Consider the following 19,673-nt stretch of genomic DNA (forward strand, 5'->3'; position numbering starts at 1 on the left):
GTATACTCTTTATATCAAGCACGGAGAATTGAATGAGTGATGGACGTTTGCCAGCTCATGACACCATTGTGTACAACACCTTTACATCTTCCATGGAAATGTTCCATCCAAGCATTTACCAGACCTAAATCTGTTTATAGCGATAATATGAATGCACCATGTTGTAATGTGGTGGTTCAAGCAGTGAAGGTATAAGGTGAAACTGGAATGTTCTTATGAAAAGATGGTTGCAAAAGTTCCCCAGGAGAGCCAACACTTCGATATAATTAGTTTCAACAGAGTAAATATGTTTATTGTTTTACAGCAGAATGCCCCAATTTAAAAGAACATACTTGCTAAAGGGTCAGCTGTGCAAAATGGTACAGAGTGCTTAAGTACAAGTGGAATAGACATGATTTGTTAAACAAATATGCAAACTATTTTATGGTCCTATAAGACAGGAAACTAGAGAATGATCAGAGGGCAAATATAGAAAAAAAACCAAAACAACTTTCTTTGCCCAAACTGCTTCTGTGGGCCCAGAACTACTGCCACGGATATCCAAACACTGATACAGAAAATTCAGTATGATGAACTGTCAGTTTCAGTGTCTGCGAAAAAAGGCAATCTTGAAATGGATCAGTTCCCTTGATAAGTTTCTAGCCCCATCTACCAACGTGATCTGGCCCCGATAAATAAGACAACACAGGAATTTCTTGGAGGTCAATGGTCCATAATGGTAAAGTTATTCTACATGATCTGCTCAACTTGGTTTCCAATTCTAGTTAGGCTGTTTTTAAATTACTTTCTTTAATTCATCATACAGCACAAGCACAAAAGCACCACCCATGCCTCGGAGAACGTTGGACCATGCACCCTTGAAAAAAGCTTTTCCTCCTTCATCCCTTGCAATCTTCTTCCAACAGTCAACTGTTCCGGAGTACATGATGTCAGCTGTGGAGAAATGAAAATTTTCCCCCCAATTTAGATAATTTGCTTCAGTATTTTCCTAACTGCAACTTAATGTCATAATGGAAAAACTTCAATTTTATTAAAACCTAATTGAGACAGTAAATGATCATGAAGCTGTAACTGTCCATGTGGTGTTACCTATTTGCCAATTACCCATGCCACATAAAGATCAAGCACTACCCTACATAAAAACAGCACCCTCAATACAAGTACCAAACTCATTTGTAAATATTACAAAATACTAGTTCCCTAAAAGCTAGTCTCGTGATTTGAAATGCTTATGACAATCATTGCTTAAGACAATTGGTTTCACACTATATAAAATGTGTTGATGGATTTGTTCTAAGAAAATTAAAAGCTGCTCAAAAAATAAACTGAACTGGAGTTACCAGCTTTTGCACCAAGTCAAAAGCACTGACAAGTATCGGTACCACTGCTAAAGTGCGGAACAAAAGTTTTAGACTAATAAATATCAAGACTGTACCTCCTTTACGTCCTGACTGCATCATCATTCGACGCCGCACTGTATCAAAAGGATAGGAGACAACACCAGCCACAGAAGTCACTGTTTGTGCAATCATCCAGCTTATCACAATGTGAGTGTTTCTGGGATCTGGGAGCATGCCTGCAATAAAGACACCATAAAATAACTTTTAGTTTTATATCCAATCCCTCCTCAGACTCACACATTTTAGAAAAGCAGCCATCATTCAAAGTTTTACAAAAGAAAGCAACTCAGTCTCCTGCAAGGATGGCAATGCATGAAATGTTACACCATGACCACACTTACATCTCTCTTCCAAAGATAATTAATATACTGTTTCAGAAATTTAGATTAACGATAAAGTGCTTTTGTTTTTATAACTTTGATTAGAAAAAGTATTTTTAACAATGAATCGCCCAAGGATTTGAAATATGTCGTTTTTAGAGTATCTTGGAAACTTTTGCAGACTGAGAAATAGAATGGGGAAGGAGGGGCAGTTAAATACACATAGCCTTTACAGTAAAATTTGCTGAAATAGCCCATAAAAACACTAACTTGTTTAAGTGAAATTATAACCTGTATTACTGTGATATGCCTCAGTAATCCATCAAATCAAGAACATTGAAGCTACTCTATCTCATTATTAGAACTTGTTTCTGCTAGAAGTGTGGTAAGCTGCTCTATCACCATATGTAGTCCACAAATACTTTGTCAATCCACAAACAGCATTCTACATTTTTAAAAGATGTAAATAGTATTTTCTCCAGCATTGCACTAAACACTGACAGGATAGCAAGATTCTACACTTAGCTTTTTAATGCTGGAAAGTAGTTTGACTAACAATACAACAAGTAGTGGTGTCAGTAACTAGAAGTAGGGTGATAGTAATGGCTCCAATTAAAAAAAACCAAATGATCAGTCTTATATTCATCGCCAAAGCAATAGCATTAAATGAAATGAAATACAAAAAGCTACATTAAAGCTTTCATGTTGCAGTCAAGCACCCCAAAGTTATGAAATGCCAAAATTAAGGTTGCCTGTGCAACTTTCCAGATTCCCCCTATAAGTTACCTTTTGCTGTATCATAGATTCCAAAGTAGGCAGCTCTATAGATGATGATACCCTGCACAGACACATTGAACCCTTGATATAAGCCACGCAGACCATCAGATTTGGTAATTTTGACTAGACAGTCCCCCAGACCTCTGAATTCTCTGTCAGCACCAGCTTTTCCGACGTCAGCAGCCAAACGGGTTCTTGCAAAATCCAAGGGATAGACGAAGCAGAGAGAAGTGGCACCAGCTGCACCACCAGAGGCCAGATTACCAGCAAAATACCTCCAAAATTGAGTGTGCTTGTCCACTCCTCCTAAGAACACCTGCTTATACTTATCCTTGAAAGCAAAATTGAGAGCCTGAGTGGGGAAGTATCTGATGACATTTGCCAAATTTCCACGCCAAAAGGACAGCACTCCTTGCTCCTTTGGGATACGCACCACGCAATCAATGATTCCCTTGTACTGTTTGTCAGCAGCAATTTGTTTACTTGCATGTTGTACCTATAAAAAATGTATTTAATACATTTATTATTTTGATCACATATCCAATAAACACTGCAGGTGGAAATCAATATTAGTAGTTCAGACTGTTTATCTATACTCATCCTAGAACAGAAGTAAGGGACATCACTAAGTCTGAAAGACTGGTCCAAATGATCATTTATCAAAATGTATACAACCCTTCACCCATCACTTTACTGTACATTTTCAAAAGTGGTTGTAAATATCTATAAATCAGAAATTACTTCATAACTGGAGACTATGGATAGAGTTTTCTATTCATTAGTACAATTTAATAGAAACTTTCTGCTTGTACATAATACTGGAAGTTCCTCCCCGTCAAAACAACTCAGTAATTCAAGAGGATGGGACATTTACATTCATAAAGAAAATTTAAAAGGTGAACGCCATAAGAAAAATAAAAAAGGAGTACTTGTGGCACCTTACAGACTAACCAATTTATTTGAGCATAAGCTTTCGTGAGCTACAGCTCACTTCATCGGATGCATACTGTGGAAAGTTTTCAGAGTAACAGCCGTGTTAGTCTGTCTTTGCAAAAAGAAAAGGAGTACTTGTGGCACCTTACAGACTAACCAATTTATTTGAGCATGAGCTTTCGTGAGCTACAGCTCACTTCATCGGAAAGTGTAGAAGATCTTTTTATATACACACAAAGCATGAAAAAATACCTCCTGACACTCCACTCTCCTGCTGCTAATAGCTTATCTAAAGTGATCACCATCCTTACAATGTGTATGATAATCAAGGTGGGCCATTTCCATCACAAATCCAGGGTTTAACAAGAACGTGGGGGGGTGGGGGGGAAGAGGGAGGATAAGAAAAAACAAGGGGAAATAGGTTACCTTGCATAATGACTTAGCCACTCCCAGTCTCTATTCAAGCCTAAGTTAATTGTATCCAATTTGCAAATGGATTCCAATTCAACAGTTTCTCCCTGGAGTCTGGATTTGAAGTTTTTTTGTTGTAATATCGCAACTTTCATGTCTGTAATCGCGTGACCAGAGAGGCTGAAGTGTTCTCCGACTGGTTTATGAATGTTATAATTCTTGAGATTGTCCAGTTTGGCCAATGTACATGGCAGAGGGGCATTGCTGGCACATGATGGCATATATCACATGGGTGGATGTGCAGGTGAACGAGCCTCTGATAGTGTGGCTGATGTTATTAGGCCCTGTGATGGTGTCCCCTGAATAGATATGTGGGCACAGTTGGCAACGGGCTTTGTTGCAAGGATAGGTTCCTGGGTTAGTGGTTCTGTTGTGTGGTTGCTGGTGAGTATTTGCCTCAGGTTGAGGGGCTGTCTGTAGTCAAGGACTGGCCAGGACTGGGATTGTTAGGTTTTTTTTTAAAGTTACAACATTTAATGTAAGTGACTGACTCCAAATAAGGGGAGCCCCCTTCCTCCATTAGTCAGTCTCCCTGGTAGCTCTAGGGCCCCATCGCTAATTTCCCGGTGCCTCAGGCCAGCGTTGTTGACCCGTCCTACAGATGGGGGCGGAGGAACCGGGGCGAAGCGATCGGCCCCAGGCTGGGGCGCTGGATCCCAACGAAGCCAGACCGGTTCCTCCTGTCACCAAGAGGCCGCTCCCCGGCAAACGCCGCGAGCATCGGTCTGCCGGCAGGGGCGCGCCAAGGCCACCGGTCCCCCACGCGGCCACTGGGCTCGCTCCCCCCAGGCAGCGCGGGGGGATTGGGGGGATGGGGGGGTCAGGGGGCTACGGGCGCGCGCCCACAGCGGCCCTGGGGAGGGCTGTCCCTGGCACTAACGTGACCCCTGCGGGCGCGGGGCCGGGGCGCGGCCAGGCCACGCGCCGCCAGGGCTCCGGCGACAGCCGGGGCAGGGGAGGAATCCGCCGCCGCGGAGAAGAAGAGGCGTCCCGCGAGGGCCGCGGCCCGCGCCACCCGCCGTCACGTGAGGGTCGCGCTACAGCAGGAGTGGCCGCCGCCCCAGCGGGCGGGCGGGCGGCGAGGGGGAGGAGGGCACAGCGAGCCGCCTCCCCACGTGACACGCGCGCCAGGCCCCGCCCCCCCCCTCTCGCGTCGCACAGCGGAAGACCGGGGCTGCCGCTCCTCCGCGCGCCCTCCCTCCACGTGACCGCCCGCCCGCCCCCCCCCCCCCCCCCCCCCCGCTCTCGTAACCGGCTCCTAGCACTGGAGTGGCCGGGGGCGAACGCGCTCCAAGCCCGCTCTGGCTGCTACCGCGGCAACGGCGCGAGGCGGGCGCGCTTTGGGTCGACGGCGGGCCCAGAGCCTCGCGCCCCTTCGGCCACGCGCGCTGTGGGGAAGCGAGGCCACGCGCCGCCACCCCGCTCTCTCCCGCCTCGGCCCCGGCCAGACCCCCGCCCCTCCGGCTCCCGCGCGCCGCTGACCTGGAGCAACAGCTTGACCCGCTCGATGGGCGCCACCGCGGTTTTGCTGATGGCCGCGGCCACGCCGCCCGCCAGGAAGTCCTTGGCGAAGGAGAGGGCTTGGTCCGCCATGTTCGTGCTGAGCCGGCAGCCGCTGGGGGGAAAAAACGCCGCAGTGCCCACGCACCGACAGAAAAAAAAAGGGCAGGATGGTCTCCGCGCATGAGCTAAACGCCCGGGCCGGCCGGGCCCGCCCCCGCCGCGCCATTGGCCGCCCGGCCGCAGAGAGGCGGGGCCGCCCGGGAGTTCTGCCCCGGCCCCCGCTTCCGGTCGCGTCGCGCGCTTGCCCTGACGTGCCAGTTCCAAGCTGCCGGCGCGAGCCCTGTCCCGGGTCTTGGCAGACGCCGGCCCCGCTCGCTCCCCCCCCCCCCACCCGCCCGCCCGCCCTAAGGCAGCAGCGGCCTGGCCCCCGCGCCCTGCCGGCTCGGCAGTCGCCTCCGCGCCTGCGGCTCCTCCTCCTTCGGTGCCGGTACCGGCGCCGCATTTCACAAGCCGCTGGGCGCCCACTGCCCTAGTGTGACACACGGGGAAGGCGGCTTCCCCCGTCCGCCGGATGCGCAGTTTCCCCATCTCTCCGTGTGAAACGCTGCGGCCTCAACAGAAAGAAAAGGAGGACTTGTGGCGCCTTAGAGACTAACCAGTTTATTTGAGCATAAGCTTTCGTGAGCTACAGCTCACTTCATCGGATGCATGCTGTGGAAAGCGTAGAAGATCTTTTTATATACACACAAAGCAAGAAAAATACCTCCTCCCACCCCACTCTCCTGCTGGTAATAGCTTATCTAAAGTGATCACTCCTTACAATGTGTATGATAATCAAGTTGGGCCATTTCCAGCACAAATCCAGGTTCTCTCACCCCCCCCCCCACACACACAGGTATTTTTTCATGCTTTGTGTGTATATAAAATGATCTTCTGTACTTTCCACAGTATGCATCCGATGAAGTGAGATGTAGCTCACAAAAGCTTATGTTCAAATAAATTGGTTAGTCTCTAAGGTGCCACAAGTCCTCCTTTTCTTTTTGCGAATACAGACTGACAGGGCTGTTACTCTGAAACGGGTCTCAACAGAGTGACTGCGGAGCTAGCAAAGCGTGACAACGTGCTGGCTGCTTCTAATCTCATATTAAACAGGGGCTAGGAAGCCTTCCTCCGTTATTTATGTAGCTCCCGTTTCTGCCAGCTTTAACCATGCTGAGCAGCCCCATTGATTTATGGGGCAACAGGTGGAGCAGAGAAGCATTTTGATGCCAAAAGAAAAAAAACCCCTCCACTTGCTCCTCCTTTTGTCTTCATGACTCTTCTGCCTCATTAGATTTCTCATTGCCCATGCCTTTCGGTGTCACCAGAGGTTAGAATATAAATTTTTAACAAAACAGCCAGATGAGAAATCTGACCATCATGTTATGTATTTATTTAATTGAAGAAAAAAAGTGCTTCATTGTGAGACTGGTAAGCTGCACAGTTAGATGTTAAGGTTGCACATGCAACCTTAATTCTTTCTCCTTGTGCATGTATGTTGTGGTGCAATTTTTAATCACGTTATTTTAAAAAAAATACAATATACAATTTTTTCTATAACATTAAATACCTACATTAATGTAAGTGTCATAAAGGTCAATTATGTATTAAATTATACTTTGCAATTGATAACCTTTTTTCTTTCCAAGATATGAAATGTAATAGTTTTGTCAGCAGCCATGTAGTATACACTTTTTCTTTTCCACCACCAGCACAGCTTTAGATGCAATTCAAGGATGAGGCGGTAAACTATATATCTGATAGGCTTTATCAGGAAAGTTATTCAATTCAGAGGATGATCCAGTTGACTGTGAAACTAGGTGAGCTGTGAATATTTTTTTCAGTGCAGAGATGAGACAGTTACCCAGAAAGCTAATTTAAAGGTTTAACCTGGAGTGAACTGTGTGTGGGTGTGGCGTTACTGTGGTTTTAAGAGAATGAATAGATTCTTCATGATGTGGGAACTGACAGTTGGACAAAGCAGTTGATTTTAGGTTAGGCTGATAGATTGTCTTGAGTTAAGATCAGTGGTGGGCAACCTGTGGCCCGTGCCACTTCCCGCAGCTCCCATTGGCGGATGTGCAAATGTAAACAAACTGGCGGCCTGCCAGCAGATTACCCCGATGGGCCGCGTACCACAGGTTGCCACCCCTGGTTAAAATGCTCTGTTTATATGTTAACAATGTATCTAAGAAAGACTTGTTAAATTACTACCAGTGAATTATTATTAAGACTTGTGGATTACTTGAATATAAAACAACACAGTGGGTTCTACATGGCAGGAGAGATCTGCCTCCATAGAGCCTGTTGCACTATCTGGGGCTTGTCTACACTTATAGTCCTGCAGTGGCACAGCTGGACTGGTGCAGCTGCTCTGCTGTAGTGCTTACTGAAAATGCTGCCTATGCCAATGGGATTATTTCCCATCGGCATAGGTATTTCACTTCCCCAAGAGGTAGTAGTTGTGTCGACGGGAGAAGCCCTCTCGTTGACACAGCGCTGTCTACGTTGGGAGTTCGGTCGGTGTCATTGTGTCGCCCTGAGCAATGTAGTTATACTGACATAAGTTTGTACTGTAGACCAGGGCTGGGCCTTTACTGCAAATTTATGCACCCTGTACATGCTATCAATTCCCATGTTACTCTTTATTGTATGCTGAAAGTGATATTGCAAATTTAAAAGCCACACTTCTGTCTGACATTATACCTACTATTTTTAAAAGTAACATGTAAAATTAGATTACATCTGAAAAAGATTAGACAAAAAAAGTTTATTTTTTCAGCTGTGCATTTGACAGTACTTTGTATATAGCTAGTTTAATTCTTTCCCCTCTAATAAGTTTTAGTTGTCCTTTTTGTTGACCTTTCCTACAACATGAAACAAAGAAAAATATTTTTAAAACCAGGAAAGTATGATTGAGTAATCACAAAAATTGCAGCCCATGAAAGAACTGTTAACTCATTTATGTAGTTGACTACATTTCAAAATGACAGTTCCCTTTTATCCTCAAATGTCATATAACAAGATTCTACATATGCATCTAAGAATGTTGAAGAAATTATAAAAACAAGGAGGAGTCAGGTGTCACCTTAAAGACTAACAGATTTATTTTGGGCATAAGCTTTCATGGGTAAAAAAACCCACTTCTTCAGATGCAGATTTTTCTTCAGATTTTTGTGGATATAGACTAACACGGCTACCCCTCTGATGTGCGGAAATTATATGCTATTTTAGGACCTGCTCTTGTTACTAAATTCACAGGAGCAGACTCTCGTACCCATACAGATCTAGTTGATGCTGGATCAATACACATGCACAAGGGTGGCACGTGCAACCTTTTTCAAGAAGAGCAGGGACCTGAACCTGCAACTTCTACTTCACGGCTAAACCCCTAACAATCGAGATATTAGCTATGGTAGGGGAAGGGGAACCCACACATACTTTGACTAGAAAGTTCATCTTGGACCATGGACCCCTTTCCAATGAAAATTTAATTGAAACTGATACATACCCATGAAAAGTTTTGGTTTCATCAAATTGGCATTTTCCATTCAACCCCTCCTTCCCCCCCCAAAGGAAAACAAAAACTTGCTCTGTTGCTTAAGCATGCAACTTTAACTTCTTCTAATATAATGTTTTATATGGAATTTATTAGATTTTTAGAATAAATATGGGCGGGGAAATACATATTTAAACAACTTCAATTTCTAGGACTTAAAAGTTATGTTGACTTGTGAAATTGGAGAATAGCATATGCCAATTCTATGATTTGGAACTGTTTAGCTAGACACAACTGAGTATCCTGTTCTATGCACCTTAGGAGATCAGATACATCAGCTTGGGGCTCCAGCCTCTTGCAAATCTTACAAAGGTCACACCATGTAATGTTTTGTATCAGCATGTTTCTGTATACTTTTCACCCTTTTGCACTGTTTCAGTATATTTGTCTCTAGAGCTATCACTTTCTTTACTCCCTCTTTTTTATCTTTATTTTTTCTTTTTTCTTTCCCCATTTTGTCACACTTTTTATCATTCTCATTTTCCCCTTTTCACTTCTGACCCTGGGATCTCGTTCCCTTCTATTTCTGCACCTTCCTTAGTCTTCTCCCAGTGCTGGTTCAAGTCACTGGGGGGGCCTTTGACAGCCTGATTTTGCCGCCTCCCCCACACACACTTGGAAGATCTAAGGTTCACTATGTGACCTTCCTTTACCTGTTACGCTGGCATGTTCGGAGGTGGGATAAAGAAGTTTAGGTTCACGAAAGGCTTTGGGAGCAACAGGGAATATGTACAGAACTGGCATGTATGTTTTTGGAGAGAATTAGGGATATAATGGATAAGTGGGTTCTTGTTAAATGGGAGGAGGGGGATAGTGGTGGTGGATCTGAGATGTTCCCAAGCTAACACTGTGATAAAGGAGGAGCCATCATAGCCTCCATTGCTCTCAGCACAAAGATCTCAGACCTCAGAGCATGGTCAGTAAGCATCATGGTAGTGGAGTCTCTCATGCCTAAAATGTGACATCATTGAATGGGTCCTGATTTCTCCCCCCTTTCTGCTCTGTATTTGTGTATCTGTTTATATACACACACACACGCACATACATATACACATATGCACATATATACATACTGTGACACTCTATACCTTGGGGGAGCCCCCTGTAACCTCTGTATTCCTCATCTGTATATAATTGTGATATTGCATATAACGCATGCCATGTGAGGTGTCTGGGGAAAGGTTATGATTTGCTGAAAGTCATTATTCTATCTAAATATGTGTATCATCAACGCATATGAAGTTATGATAATTGTGTTGTATGGTTGTCACTAAAACATGCTGTGGGTTTGGGAGGCACCCAGATACTGACTCTACAGAGACAATGACAAGGGAGGTAACCAACACCCAGGTGGGTGCTGTTGAACAGAAATCACCAGCCATTGTCCAGCAAGGGGGCTACAATTCAGTGACTCACTTGCATGAGGCCACACCAAGGGAATTGCTCAACCTTGCTTAGGGACTCACCAAACATGCCTGAACTTCTGTTCTCCAAGCACATGGACTAAGGGTATAAAAACCAAACACAGGGGCCCATGCAGGGCCTTTCTCCTTCAACCACCTACACTGCAAGCAACAAGGACGCTGAAGACTTGAGACTCCAACTGAGGGGACTGGTCCAGATTTCAAAGGTGAAATCTGTATACTATGGGCTGCAATATCCAGTGGGGTGAGAAAAACTGCTTTATCTAGATGTTGCCCAGTCTAATAGGGTTGAGAGTTTAGACTGTGTACTTATATTTTATTTCTTTCAGTAACCAACTCTGACTTTTTGCTTATCGATTAATCTCACTTAAAATCCATCTTTTATAGTCAATAAATTTATTTTACTGTTTATCTTTACCAGTGAGTTTGTATGAAGTGTGGGGCGAATTTGCTCAGGGTACAAAGGTTAGTGTATATCCACTTTCTATTGTTGAAGTGGTGAACCAATTTATAAATTTGCACTGCTTGTCTTGAGCAGTGCAAGATGGTATATTCCTGGGGTACAGTGCTGGGAGCTAGGGGGATTTGGCTCTGGTGCCTTTCTCCATGTGATTCATGAGTGTCTCTGGGAGCATTCATGCAAGCTAGCTGGGTGGGGGGTTTCCACAGGTGGTTGTGCTGAGTGATAACAGCACCTGGAGGGATTGCCTCCGGTCACTAGCAAGGCATGGTGAGAGACAGCCCAGGCTGGAGAGAGTTAAGGGGGCACAGCGGTCCCACGTGGTTAATTTTTTTGAGTTAATGGATTAATTGACAGCCCTAATAAATATATAAACAAAAACAAATCCAGAGAAGAAGTGGGGGAGGAGAGAGAGCAAGATGTTATTTAAAAGCAAAAAGGCTTTCACATATTTAACTTTTCACAATACAGCTCTGCCTTCCACCTTCACAACAGCGCGCATACTAAGTAGCACTTCAGGAGGTGAGCAGCTGACTGTCTTTAAGCAAAATGAACTGCCTATGACCCCTTCTGTCATCTGATCACTGTAGCTACATAATTTTTGTTCTACCACTGGTTCCAGGTAATCTTATAGCATGCAGAAGAGTTTCTCTGGAGTCTGCTTTAGAGAACTGCTGTCCTAGTTCTTCTGTTTCCAGCTTCGATAGGATTATTCTGCTGCTCTTTGACTTCATTATTTTCTTAAATAACTTCACACTTACAATATTTTAGCAACCATGTACAGTTGTTGTACCAATAAAATAAAAACCAGCAGGATCTTATTAAAGGGAAAAAGGCAAAATACCACATTTATTGTGAATACAGAAAGAATCATAGTAAGCAGTTAGTTATAGCTATAACATTCCATTCAATCTCATATTTATTCACACATTCATTCATACAAACACACACCCACACACATACACACCCACACACACAGGTTCTGCAAGGTTGTTATCATAGTTACCAGCCTTAGAGTTGCTCATGCCAAGTCACTGGCCAGGTGGCCTGGACATGAGGAGGGAGCAGGGCCTTGTCAGATGCTCATCTGATGCTCCTGGAAGTCGGTTTGCAGAATCAGACCCCAAAGTTCTCACTTTTTAGAGTCTATTTTTATAGGAATTTCTTCCTATGCCAGTCTATGGGAATTGCTTCATCATGCTGTTGCTGAATCAATCAGCAGATAGCACATTCCTGACGGCTCCAAGATGTTATCTTGTTCTTTGGTTCTCCCATTCTTGATGCTGTTGGGTGGATTCCAGTCTGCCCTCCGGGTGGGGTCCTCTGGTTATTTCCACTTGACACCTTCTTCAGCCGATGGACACTGGATTCTTAGGCTGGCACCTCCCTGATCATTCAGTTATTATCCACACCAAGCATCCATCCACATACATCCTCTATCTCTATTTTAATCACAATTGTTAATACAACAAAAGGGTGGGGAGTCTCTGGGTGCTGTTTCTGTTGTTAGAGTATTGCTTTGAGTCTCTCTCTCTCTCTGTGAATTGCTTTGAGAACAGACTCTGTCTTAGAATGTACTAACACAATTAGCAGCTTGCAAGTTTCATACATAGAGGGAAAGAAACAGTACCAAAAACCAAGAGACCTCTTAATTAGTAATACCCTGGAATTTAAACTCTGGGGAATCAAACTCATTTGTGATTTTAATACAGAACTTCTTTAATATGATCCAACACAGTATATATTGGGGAATTTCCTTTCTGGAAAGTAGCCTGTGGAGAGTAGCAGATACATGATTGATGAATCTTACAGAACTGTGACCAGATGATTTGAGAACACTGGTGTAAGTGAGCTGTAGCTCACGAAAGCTCATGCTCAAATAAATTGGTTAGTCTCTAAGGTGCCACAAGTCCTCCTTTTCTTTTTGCAAATACAGACTAACACGGTTGTTACTCTGAAACTTGGTGTATCAGAGGGTATCTTTAATCACTTTTCTTCAACAATGCATCTCTGCACCATTTAATGGAAATGCTACTTATGTTGAAACACTCAGGAATGAATAAAAGAGGAAAAGGGTCAAATTACACCTGTGCTGTAGGATTCTCCAGAGAAGAGAGATGGCTCCTTGTCCCTCTCTGAGGGCCAATCCTGGTCTACTGCAGTCCTTACACAAGCATAGAGTCTTCTGGCACTGTCACTTAAGCAGTTCTGCTTTACTGAGGCATAATTTAGCCCAATGATTTTGTACCAAATTCATCCTTATGGTAATGGCACTTACCACTGTGTGGTCCTGGTCCATAAGTAGGGCTTCTAGGTGCTACGGTAATACAAGTAATAAATAATAACATCATTAACTTCAGTGAAGTTATACCAGGGATGAACATTTCCCTTTGTGTTTAATATGACAACTGTAATTTTAAAAAGGTGAAGAATAATTGCCAGAGTGATTGCAAAGCTCCCAGCTGTCTGTAAAAACAGTCTGTGTAGATAAAGAAAGAACTCCAACTTTCTTAAACCAGAACACATTCATAGAATCATAGAATATCAGGGTTGGAAGGGACCCCAGAAGGTCATCTAGTCCAACCCCCTGCTCGAAGCAGGACCAATTCCCAGTTAAATCATCCCAGCCAGGGCTTTGTCAAGCCTGACCTTAAAAACCTCTAAGGAAGGAGATTCTACCACCTCCCTAGGTGGTTATATACATTCAGTTATACATAACCTGTAGTTCACCAAGAACTAAGAAAAGGGCCCAGGGGAAACAGAAAGTAGTGAGAACTTCTTGTGTTATCAGTGGAGGGGCTTGTGACTATATAAAGAATGAGAAGAGAGAGCAATTGCTTGCTTCTCTAGGGCCATACTGTTCTCATGATTTAATTAATCAAATTAAATATCACATGACAGTAGATAACCCCTTTCAACATCTATTTCTCAGTACTGTTGATAAGACTAGGCCAGCAATTATGATTTATGACTAAACTATTGTGTAGAATTTTTTTTAAAACTTCAGAATCAGGGCATTGATCTCTGAATTTAGCAAATCCCATCAACTGTAGTCTGCTTTTTTAATCACAACTGAAGATTAGAAGATATTTCATCTTTTAAAAAAGGGCAGGTTTAAACTGGTAGAAGGCTGAGCCATCCAGTGATGAAAATTAACTGTTGAGATTCAGATATTCCAAGAAAATTGTTTCTGCAGTGAAAAAGAAACACAGTCAATTTGTTACAGAATGTAATACAAAGTAGTTTTGTATAAGTGACTTTCATACTGTACATTTCCTAGAGTACTTTAGGACATGAGGGATATTAATTATCATTCTATCTGACATCAGTGGTGTTACACCAGTGATGAATTTGTCCACAGTTGTATATATACACAACAGTCACAACAAAGTGCTTATGGAGGCAGATGCAGTGACCATTATTGTCAGCAATTGCTCACACACAACACTGGACATTAGAACCTATTTTTATTAAGAGAGGCAATGTTAGACAGGACACCAAGGCTTAGTACCTACCCTTTTTCAATAAGTGCCAGACTACCTCAGGACAGTTACCAGAAATGAGAGAGAAGAGAACCTAGAAGAGACCCTTCTTATCTCAGTGGGCAGGTCATTCGTCTTGAATTGTTTCTCTGCAAACCCTATAGCTTGTTAACAAGAATCCCCAACTGCTGAATTTGGTTACTTAATATTTTTACGCTTGTTTGAGAATATAATTTATTTTCTCTTGATTTTGTCTTTTCCCAGTCATTACACTGAATCTCGCCCATCCTGACTCCCCTGCCATGTTTCTAATGGATCCTGAGCCAACTGTGTTTAGGGTTTTGTTTGGTTGTGTGTGTTTTTGCTATCAACTTTATTGATCATAGAATGAGGTAGAACAGAGCTTATTCTGACTGCACAGTATGCATCCAATGAAGTGAGCTGTAGCTCACGAAAGCTCATGCTCAAATAAATTGGTTAGTCTCTAAGGTACCACAAGTCCTCCTTTTCTTTTTGCTACCTTTCATAACTACTGTTCTTCAAGATTTGTTGCTAATGACCATTCCCTTTCTAGGTGTGTGCACACTCATGGGCACAGTCATCGGAGATTTTTGCCTTAGTGGTATCCGTAGGGTTGTCCCCCACCTCTGGAAGAGGACACTGACCACCTCTGGATGGAGCAACCATTCCTGGCGAGATGAGAATGCCCTGCTAAGGCGATCTGCCAAAGCATTTCTGGCCCCGGGGAGGTGTGTGGCTACGAGATGAGTGGCTTGCTGAACACAGAAGTTCCACACCCTGAGAGCTTCTTGGCAAAGGGCTGCTGATCAGGCTCTGCCTTGCTTGTTGATATAGAATACTGCGGCGGTATTGTCTACCAGGACCTGAACCATCCTGCCCTTTTTATGACGTGGGAAAGCGTGGCAGGCCAAGAGTACCTCTCTGACTTTATGTGTAGGGAGCGATCGTGACTCAACCAATTACCTTGCAGGCTGAGATCGTCCAGGTGGGCTCCCCACTCCAGATCCGAGGCATCGGAGACTAGGGTAACTGACGGGGACGGGATCACAAAGGGGACTCCCTCCAACACCAATAAGGGATTCAGTCACCATGCGATTGATGACAGTATGTGGCCCGGTACCTTGATCACATGGTCTATGTTGTATCTGTTGGGGACGTAGACTGATGCCAGGAACGCCTGTAGGGGACTGAGATGGAGCCACATGTACCAGACCATGTAAGTGCAGGCTGCCATGTGGCCCGACAACCTCAGGCCCATGTGAGTGGTGGTGAGAGAGTGGGCTTGCATGCACAAGATCAGATCTATCATGGCTTGGAATCAGGCTTTGGGGAGTCAGGCTCTGGCCCAAGTGGAGTTGAGGACCACTCCAATTACCTGTATGGGTTGCATCGGCACTAGAGTTGATTTCTTCTCTTTTATTAAGAGACCCAGATCGCAACACGTGGAGAGAACCAGATCGAGGTGCCACCACACCTGATCCAAGGACCGGCCCTTGATTAGCCAGTCGTTTAGGTACTAGTAAATCTGAACACCCCTCCGGCTCAGGTAAGCAACCACTGGTGCCATGCACTTTGTAAACACTCTCGGTGCTGATGAGAGGCTGTGACAAAGTGTGTGTGTGGGGGTTCTTGGTTTCTCCTTGTTTTTCCAATGGTCTGGATGCAGAGGGGGAGGGACTCAGTTTCCCTGGGTGTTAGTGGTTTAATGAGGTGATGGGAGAGGGAGTTTGTTGTTACAGAGGTCCAGCGATGGAACTTGGGACCCCAGCCAATGGATACCCCAGCAACTGGTGACTTGGCAAACTGGAGGCCCAGCTCAGGAGTCACAGCCGGTTCTGGCCAGTGGGAGGACAATGGGCCGTGGAGAGAGGACACCTGGTGACCTGACCAGCCAGTTCCAGCCAAAGGGGGCCAGAGGACAGAAGAGAGGAAAGGAGGCCCAGGCAACCCTGTTTACCTGGAGAGAAGACAATAGACAGAGGTGAGGCTTGGGGGAGGTGATATCAGATGCCCAGCTGGAAAGCGCAGGGGAGAGAGAGCAGGCAGAGCCCACCTGAATGCAGGGGAGACTTGGATATGCTGTGCTGATGCAGTCCAGGCCTGGGGGTCTGAGAGTTTCCTGTGCTAGGTTCAGACACTCACTAAACCCTCCTGTTTTATGCTGGCTGAGAGTCACTTCGGTCTAAAGATCAGGGTTGCATTATTCCCTCTGAGAGTGGAGGCCCTGGGGGTCCAGAGCGAGTGGACTCCCTGAGGGGGCCCATGGCGAGAAACAGGTGCGCTAAGGCTCAGAGAGGTGCGGTTCTAGGAGGTGGAGGGGCTTAACCCCCAAGAGAGAGTGGACCCCCGAGAAGGGTTGTCTCATTGAAGGGGGTTCCCCCCAGGGACCGCACGGGGCCAAGAGTGGGCACGACCTGTGAGTCCATGACAGAGGCCAAAGGGTAATCCCATGAATTGGAAATGGCACTGGCCCAACACGGAATGGAGGAACCATGCATGTCCTTGGAAGATGGAGATATGGAAATATGCACCATTCAAGTCGAGGGTGGTATACCAGTTTCCCGGATCCAGGGAGGGAATGATGGAGGCCAGGGAAATCATGCGGAACATGATGCGGAACATCAACTTTTTGATATACTTGTTGAGGTGTCACAGGTCCAGGATGCGTCTCAGGCAATGTTCCCTCTAATTTTTTCCATCCATGTGCAGAATGAATTTTGTTATGTGCAGCACCAATATCAAGGGAATGTGCGGATGTGCACAACCAGTACAAATGAAAAACCTAGATATAGCACACCAAAATGTGGCATAGTGAAAACAGCTATATAAATAAAACAAAATCATGGCCATTAATTGAAAGCATACAAAATATGCACCCGAGTCCCCATTTAATAACCTACTTTTATCATAGACCACTAAATCTTCAGGGAAAGCTACTCTTGAAAAATGAAGCATCTGCCAAAACACTAACATGCTACGGACTTTTGTAGGTCACAAAACTGTCCCTCTTGCATGCATATTATCTGCACCTGTAGCTCAGCTTTAAGATGCTAAACAAATCTATGAGTCAACTAGAAATAGTCATGCTCTCATCGCAAATATTAATACAATATTTTCTGATACTGAAAAGGAGAGTAAAAGGTATTCACTCAGGTTACACAATTTCTCTGGGATGTCAGCTCTTAATTTAATTAATACTTCACACACAGAGAACAGTAAAAATAAGTAATACAGTGACACAAACAGCAAACAAACAAACAAGTGAGAACACTGAAAATATGAAGGGAAGTAAAACATCAAGTGATTGGTTATGGGTATTTTAAATGAGTGTTTAGGACCCACGCTGTGCAAGTGCAACAGAGCCCTGTAGAAACGGGCAAAGTTCTCCTGGTTTCAGATTGTGTGTCACCAACTCAAAAACTCAGAGTAGACTCATTAAGTTTTTACACATTAACACATGGCTTCAGAGTTTGCAGATACTTCCCTGCTTCAAAGAGCTTGCAAATAAGGTCTTTATCCTACAAAAAACCTAGTGCTACTTGCTACTTATGAGTCAATGGGAGTACCTGAAGAGCCAGAACTATACCAGATAGCAAGGATCTGGCCTTAATGGTTTCCAATACCTCTCCCCAAACAAATTCTAAAACTTAATGGGAATCATTTGTCTGGACAAGTGATTTCCATTGTTTTAGAATTTTTTGGGGGAGAGGCACCTCTCCCGCACTGTCCCAGCCTTGGAGCTGGGGGAGAGGCATCTCTGGACAAATCACAGAGGATGGGAGGAAAAGACTGAAGTGCAAGGGGTTGGTAAACAGCTCAGAAGCTGCTGCATGCCTTCCCCATCAGAGCCCTAAAGCCCATTTTCAAGAGAAGACCCCGGCTGCCTGTAATTGCTCTTGTCTCATTCCCTACTGCTTTCCTTATTTTGAGGGAGGTCCTGATTGTTGTCACAACAGCCTGAGAAGAAGTACAGGAAATCCACTGAACTCTGTTTTGTGAGGAAAACAAAGACATGGACACAGGGAGGAAGAAGGCAGGAACAGGAAGGCAAATATATGGCTGGATGTTAGGAGCAGAAGGGCTGAGAAGAAGGGGCGTCCCTCCCCGGCCACCACAATCCCAGAGCTGAAGCTGAGAAAAAGGGGGGAGGGGGTGTCTTTCCCCCACTACGGCAGCCACCAAGCTGGGGCTGGGAAGGATGGGAGAGGGTTCTGCCATCTCAGACCCTTTCCTTCCTTTTGGTTTGCTATTTTGTTTTTCATCCTCAATTGATAATTACTCCAACCTCCCCCTGTATAAATAAAACCTACAACGATTGCATGTATAATACACCATACACGTGTTTTATGGAATTTGTTTCTGCATATAGAGGAACTTTGGAAGTTTGACAAAGTCTTCCAAGTTTCTATGGTTGAAATTTAAGCAGTGTCTTTTTTGTGCATTAACTATTAACCCCAGTCATACATTGTAGCTAAAAAGTCTACCAAATTGTTATCTGATTTACATTCCTTAGGGTATGTCTATACTACCCGCCGGATCGGTGGGCAGTGATTGATCCAGTGGGGGTCGATTTATCTAGTCCAGACACGATAAATGGACCCCTGAGCGCTCTCCTGTCGACTCCTGTACTCCAGCGCCATGAGAGGTGCAGGCAGAGTCGACGGGGGAGCGGCAGTAGTTGACTCACCACAGTGAAGACACCGCGGTGTGTAGGTCTCAGTATGTCGACTTCAGCTACGTTATTCACCTAGCTGAAGTTGTGTAACTTAGATTGATCCCCTGCCCTCAGTGTAGACCAGGCCTTAGAGTTATTTTAAAGCCAGAACCTCCTAGGTGCTGTATTTGGCTTGTCCTGGGATATATCTTTCCTCCACCGCGGCTGCGGCTGGGAAGGGGTGGGGTGTGTCTACCCCGCAGCGGCAGCCCTGTATGCCCTAAACTCCCCCCACCTCATCCCACCTACCTCACCCCACTGCCCCCCACCCCAAGGCCACCACCTCACCTTACATGTGCATCCTCTCCAGGGTCCAGGCACCTAATTAGTGGAGCCATGCCCTCTTGCGCAGCCGCCCAGGCACGCGCCTTAGATGGAACACAGGTCGCGGGCCCCCTTTTGCTTTCGGATGGGGAAATAACTAACACTTAACGGCTAAGTAAATTCCTAAGAACTATACCCAATGAGGATAGATATTGGGCTGTTAAGAAACGTTAGCGCTCTTGCGATGCAAGAGAAGGCGCTTCGACCAACCGTCACGGGTGGTGAGAAGGAACGGACAGGGCGCAG

The 19,673-nt window shown here is 45.0% G+C and overlaps 1 protein-coding gene and 1 long non-coding RNA gene across 3 annotated transcripts; one reads left to right on the top strand and one right to left on the bottom strand.

The window, feature by feature from the left end:
* Positions 1 to 266: 266 nt before the first annotated feature.
* Positions 267 to 5,581, bottom strand: SLC25A6 (solute carrier family 25 member 6). Its single transcript, XM_073353943.1, has 4 exons — positions 5,384 to 5,581; positions 2,507 to 2,993; positions 1,436 to 1,576; positions 267 to 933 (listed from the first exon to the last, which is right to left on the bottom strand). The coding sequence occupies exons 1-4, from the start codon at positions 5,492 to 5,494 to the stop codon at positions 776 to 778; spliced, it is 897 nt and encodes a 298-aa protein (XP_073210044.1). The 5' UTR covers positions 5,495 to 5,581; the 3' UTR covers positions 267 to 775.
* Positions 5,582 to 6,417: 836 nt separating this feature from the next.
* Positions 6,418 to 18,723, top strand: LOC140914945 (uncharacterized). 2 transcript variants are annotated; one of them, XR_012160049.1, is made up of 5 exons: positions 6,418 to 7,263; positions 14,943 to 15,605; positions 15,814 to 15,935; positions 16,129 to 16,370; positions 18,320 to 18,723. It is a non-coding gene; the product is annotated as an uncharacterized lncRNA (long non-coding RNA). The 2 variants fall into 2 exon arrangements; XR_012160048.1 differs by having other exon boundaries at positions 14,943 to 15,935.
* Positions 18,724 to 19,673: the final 950 nt, after the last annotated feature.

The sequence above is a fragment of the Lepidochelys kempii genome, chromosome 1, assembly GCF_965140265.1.
Source record: "Lepidochelys kempii isolate rLepKem1 chromosome 1, rLepKem1.hap2, whole genome shotgun sequence".
NCBI classification, from domain to species: domain Eukaryota; kingdom Metazoa; phylum Chordata; order Testudines; family Cheloniidae; genus Lepidochelys; species Lepidochelys kempii.

Excerpts from the sequence above, each read along its gene's own strand:
- SLC25A6 (XM_073353943.1), bottom strand. The coding sequence starts at position 5,494 with ATGGCGGACCAAGCCCTCTCCTTCGCCAAGGACTTCCTGGCGGGCGGC. Across the intron at positions 1,577-2,506 it reads AATCTATGATACAGCAAAAG|GCATGCTCCCAGATCCCAGA; the intron begins GTAACTTATAGG and ends TCTTTATTGCAG. Across the intron at positions 934-1,435 it reads GCAGTCAGGACGTAAAGGAG|CTGACATCATGTACTCCGGA; the intron begins GTACAGTCTTGA and ends ATTTCTCCACAG.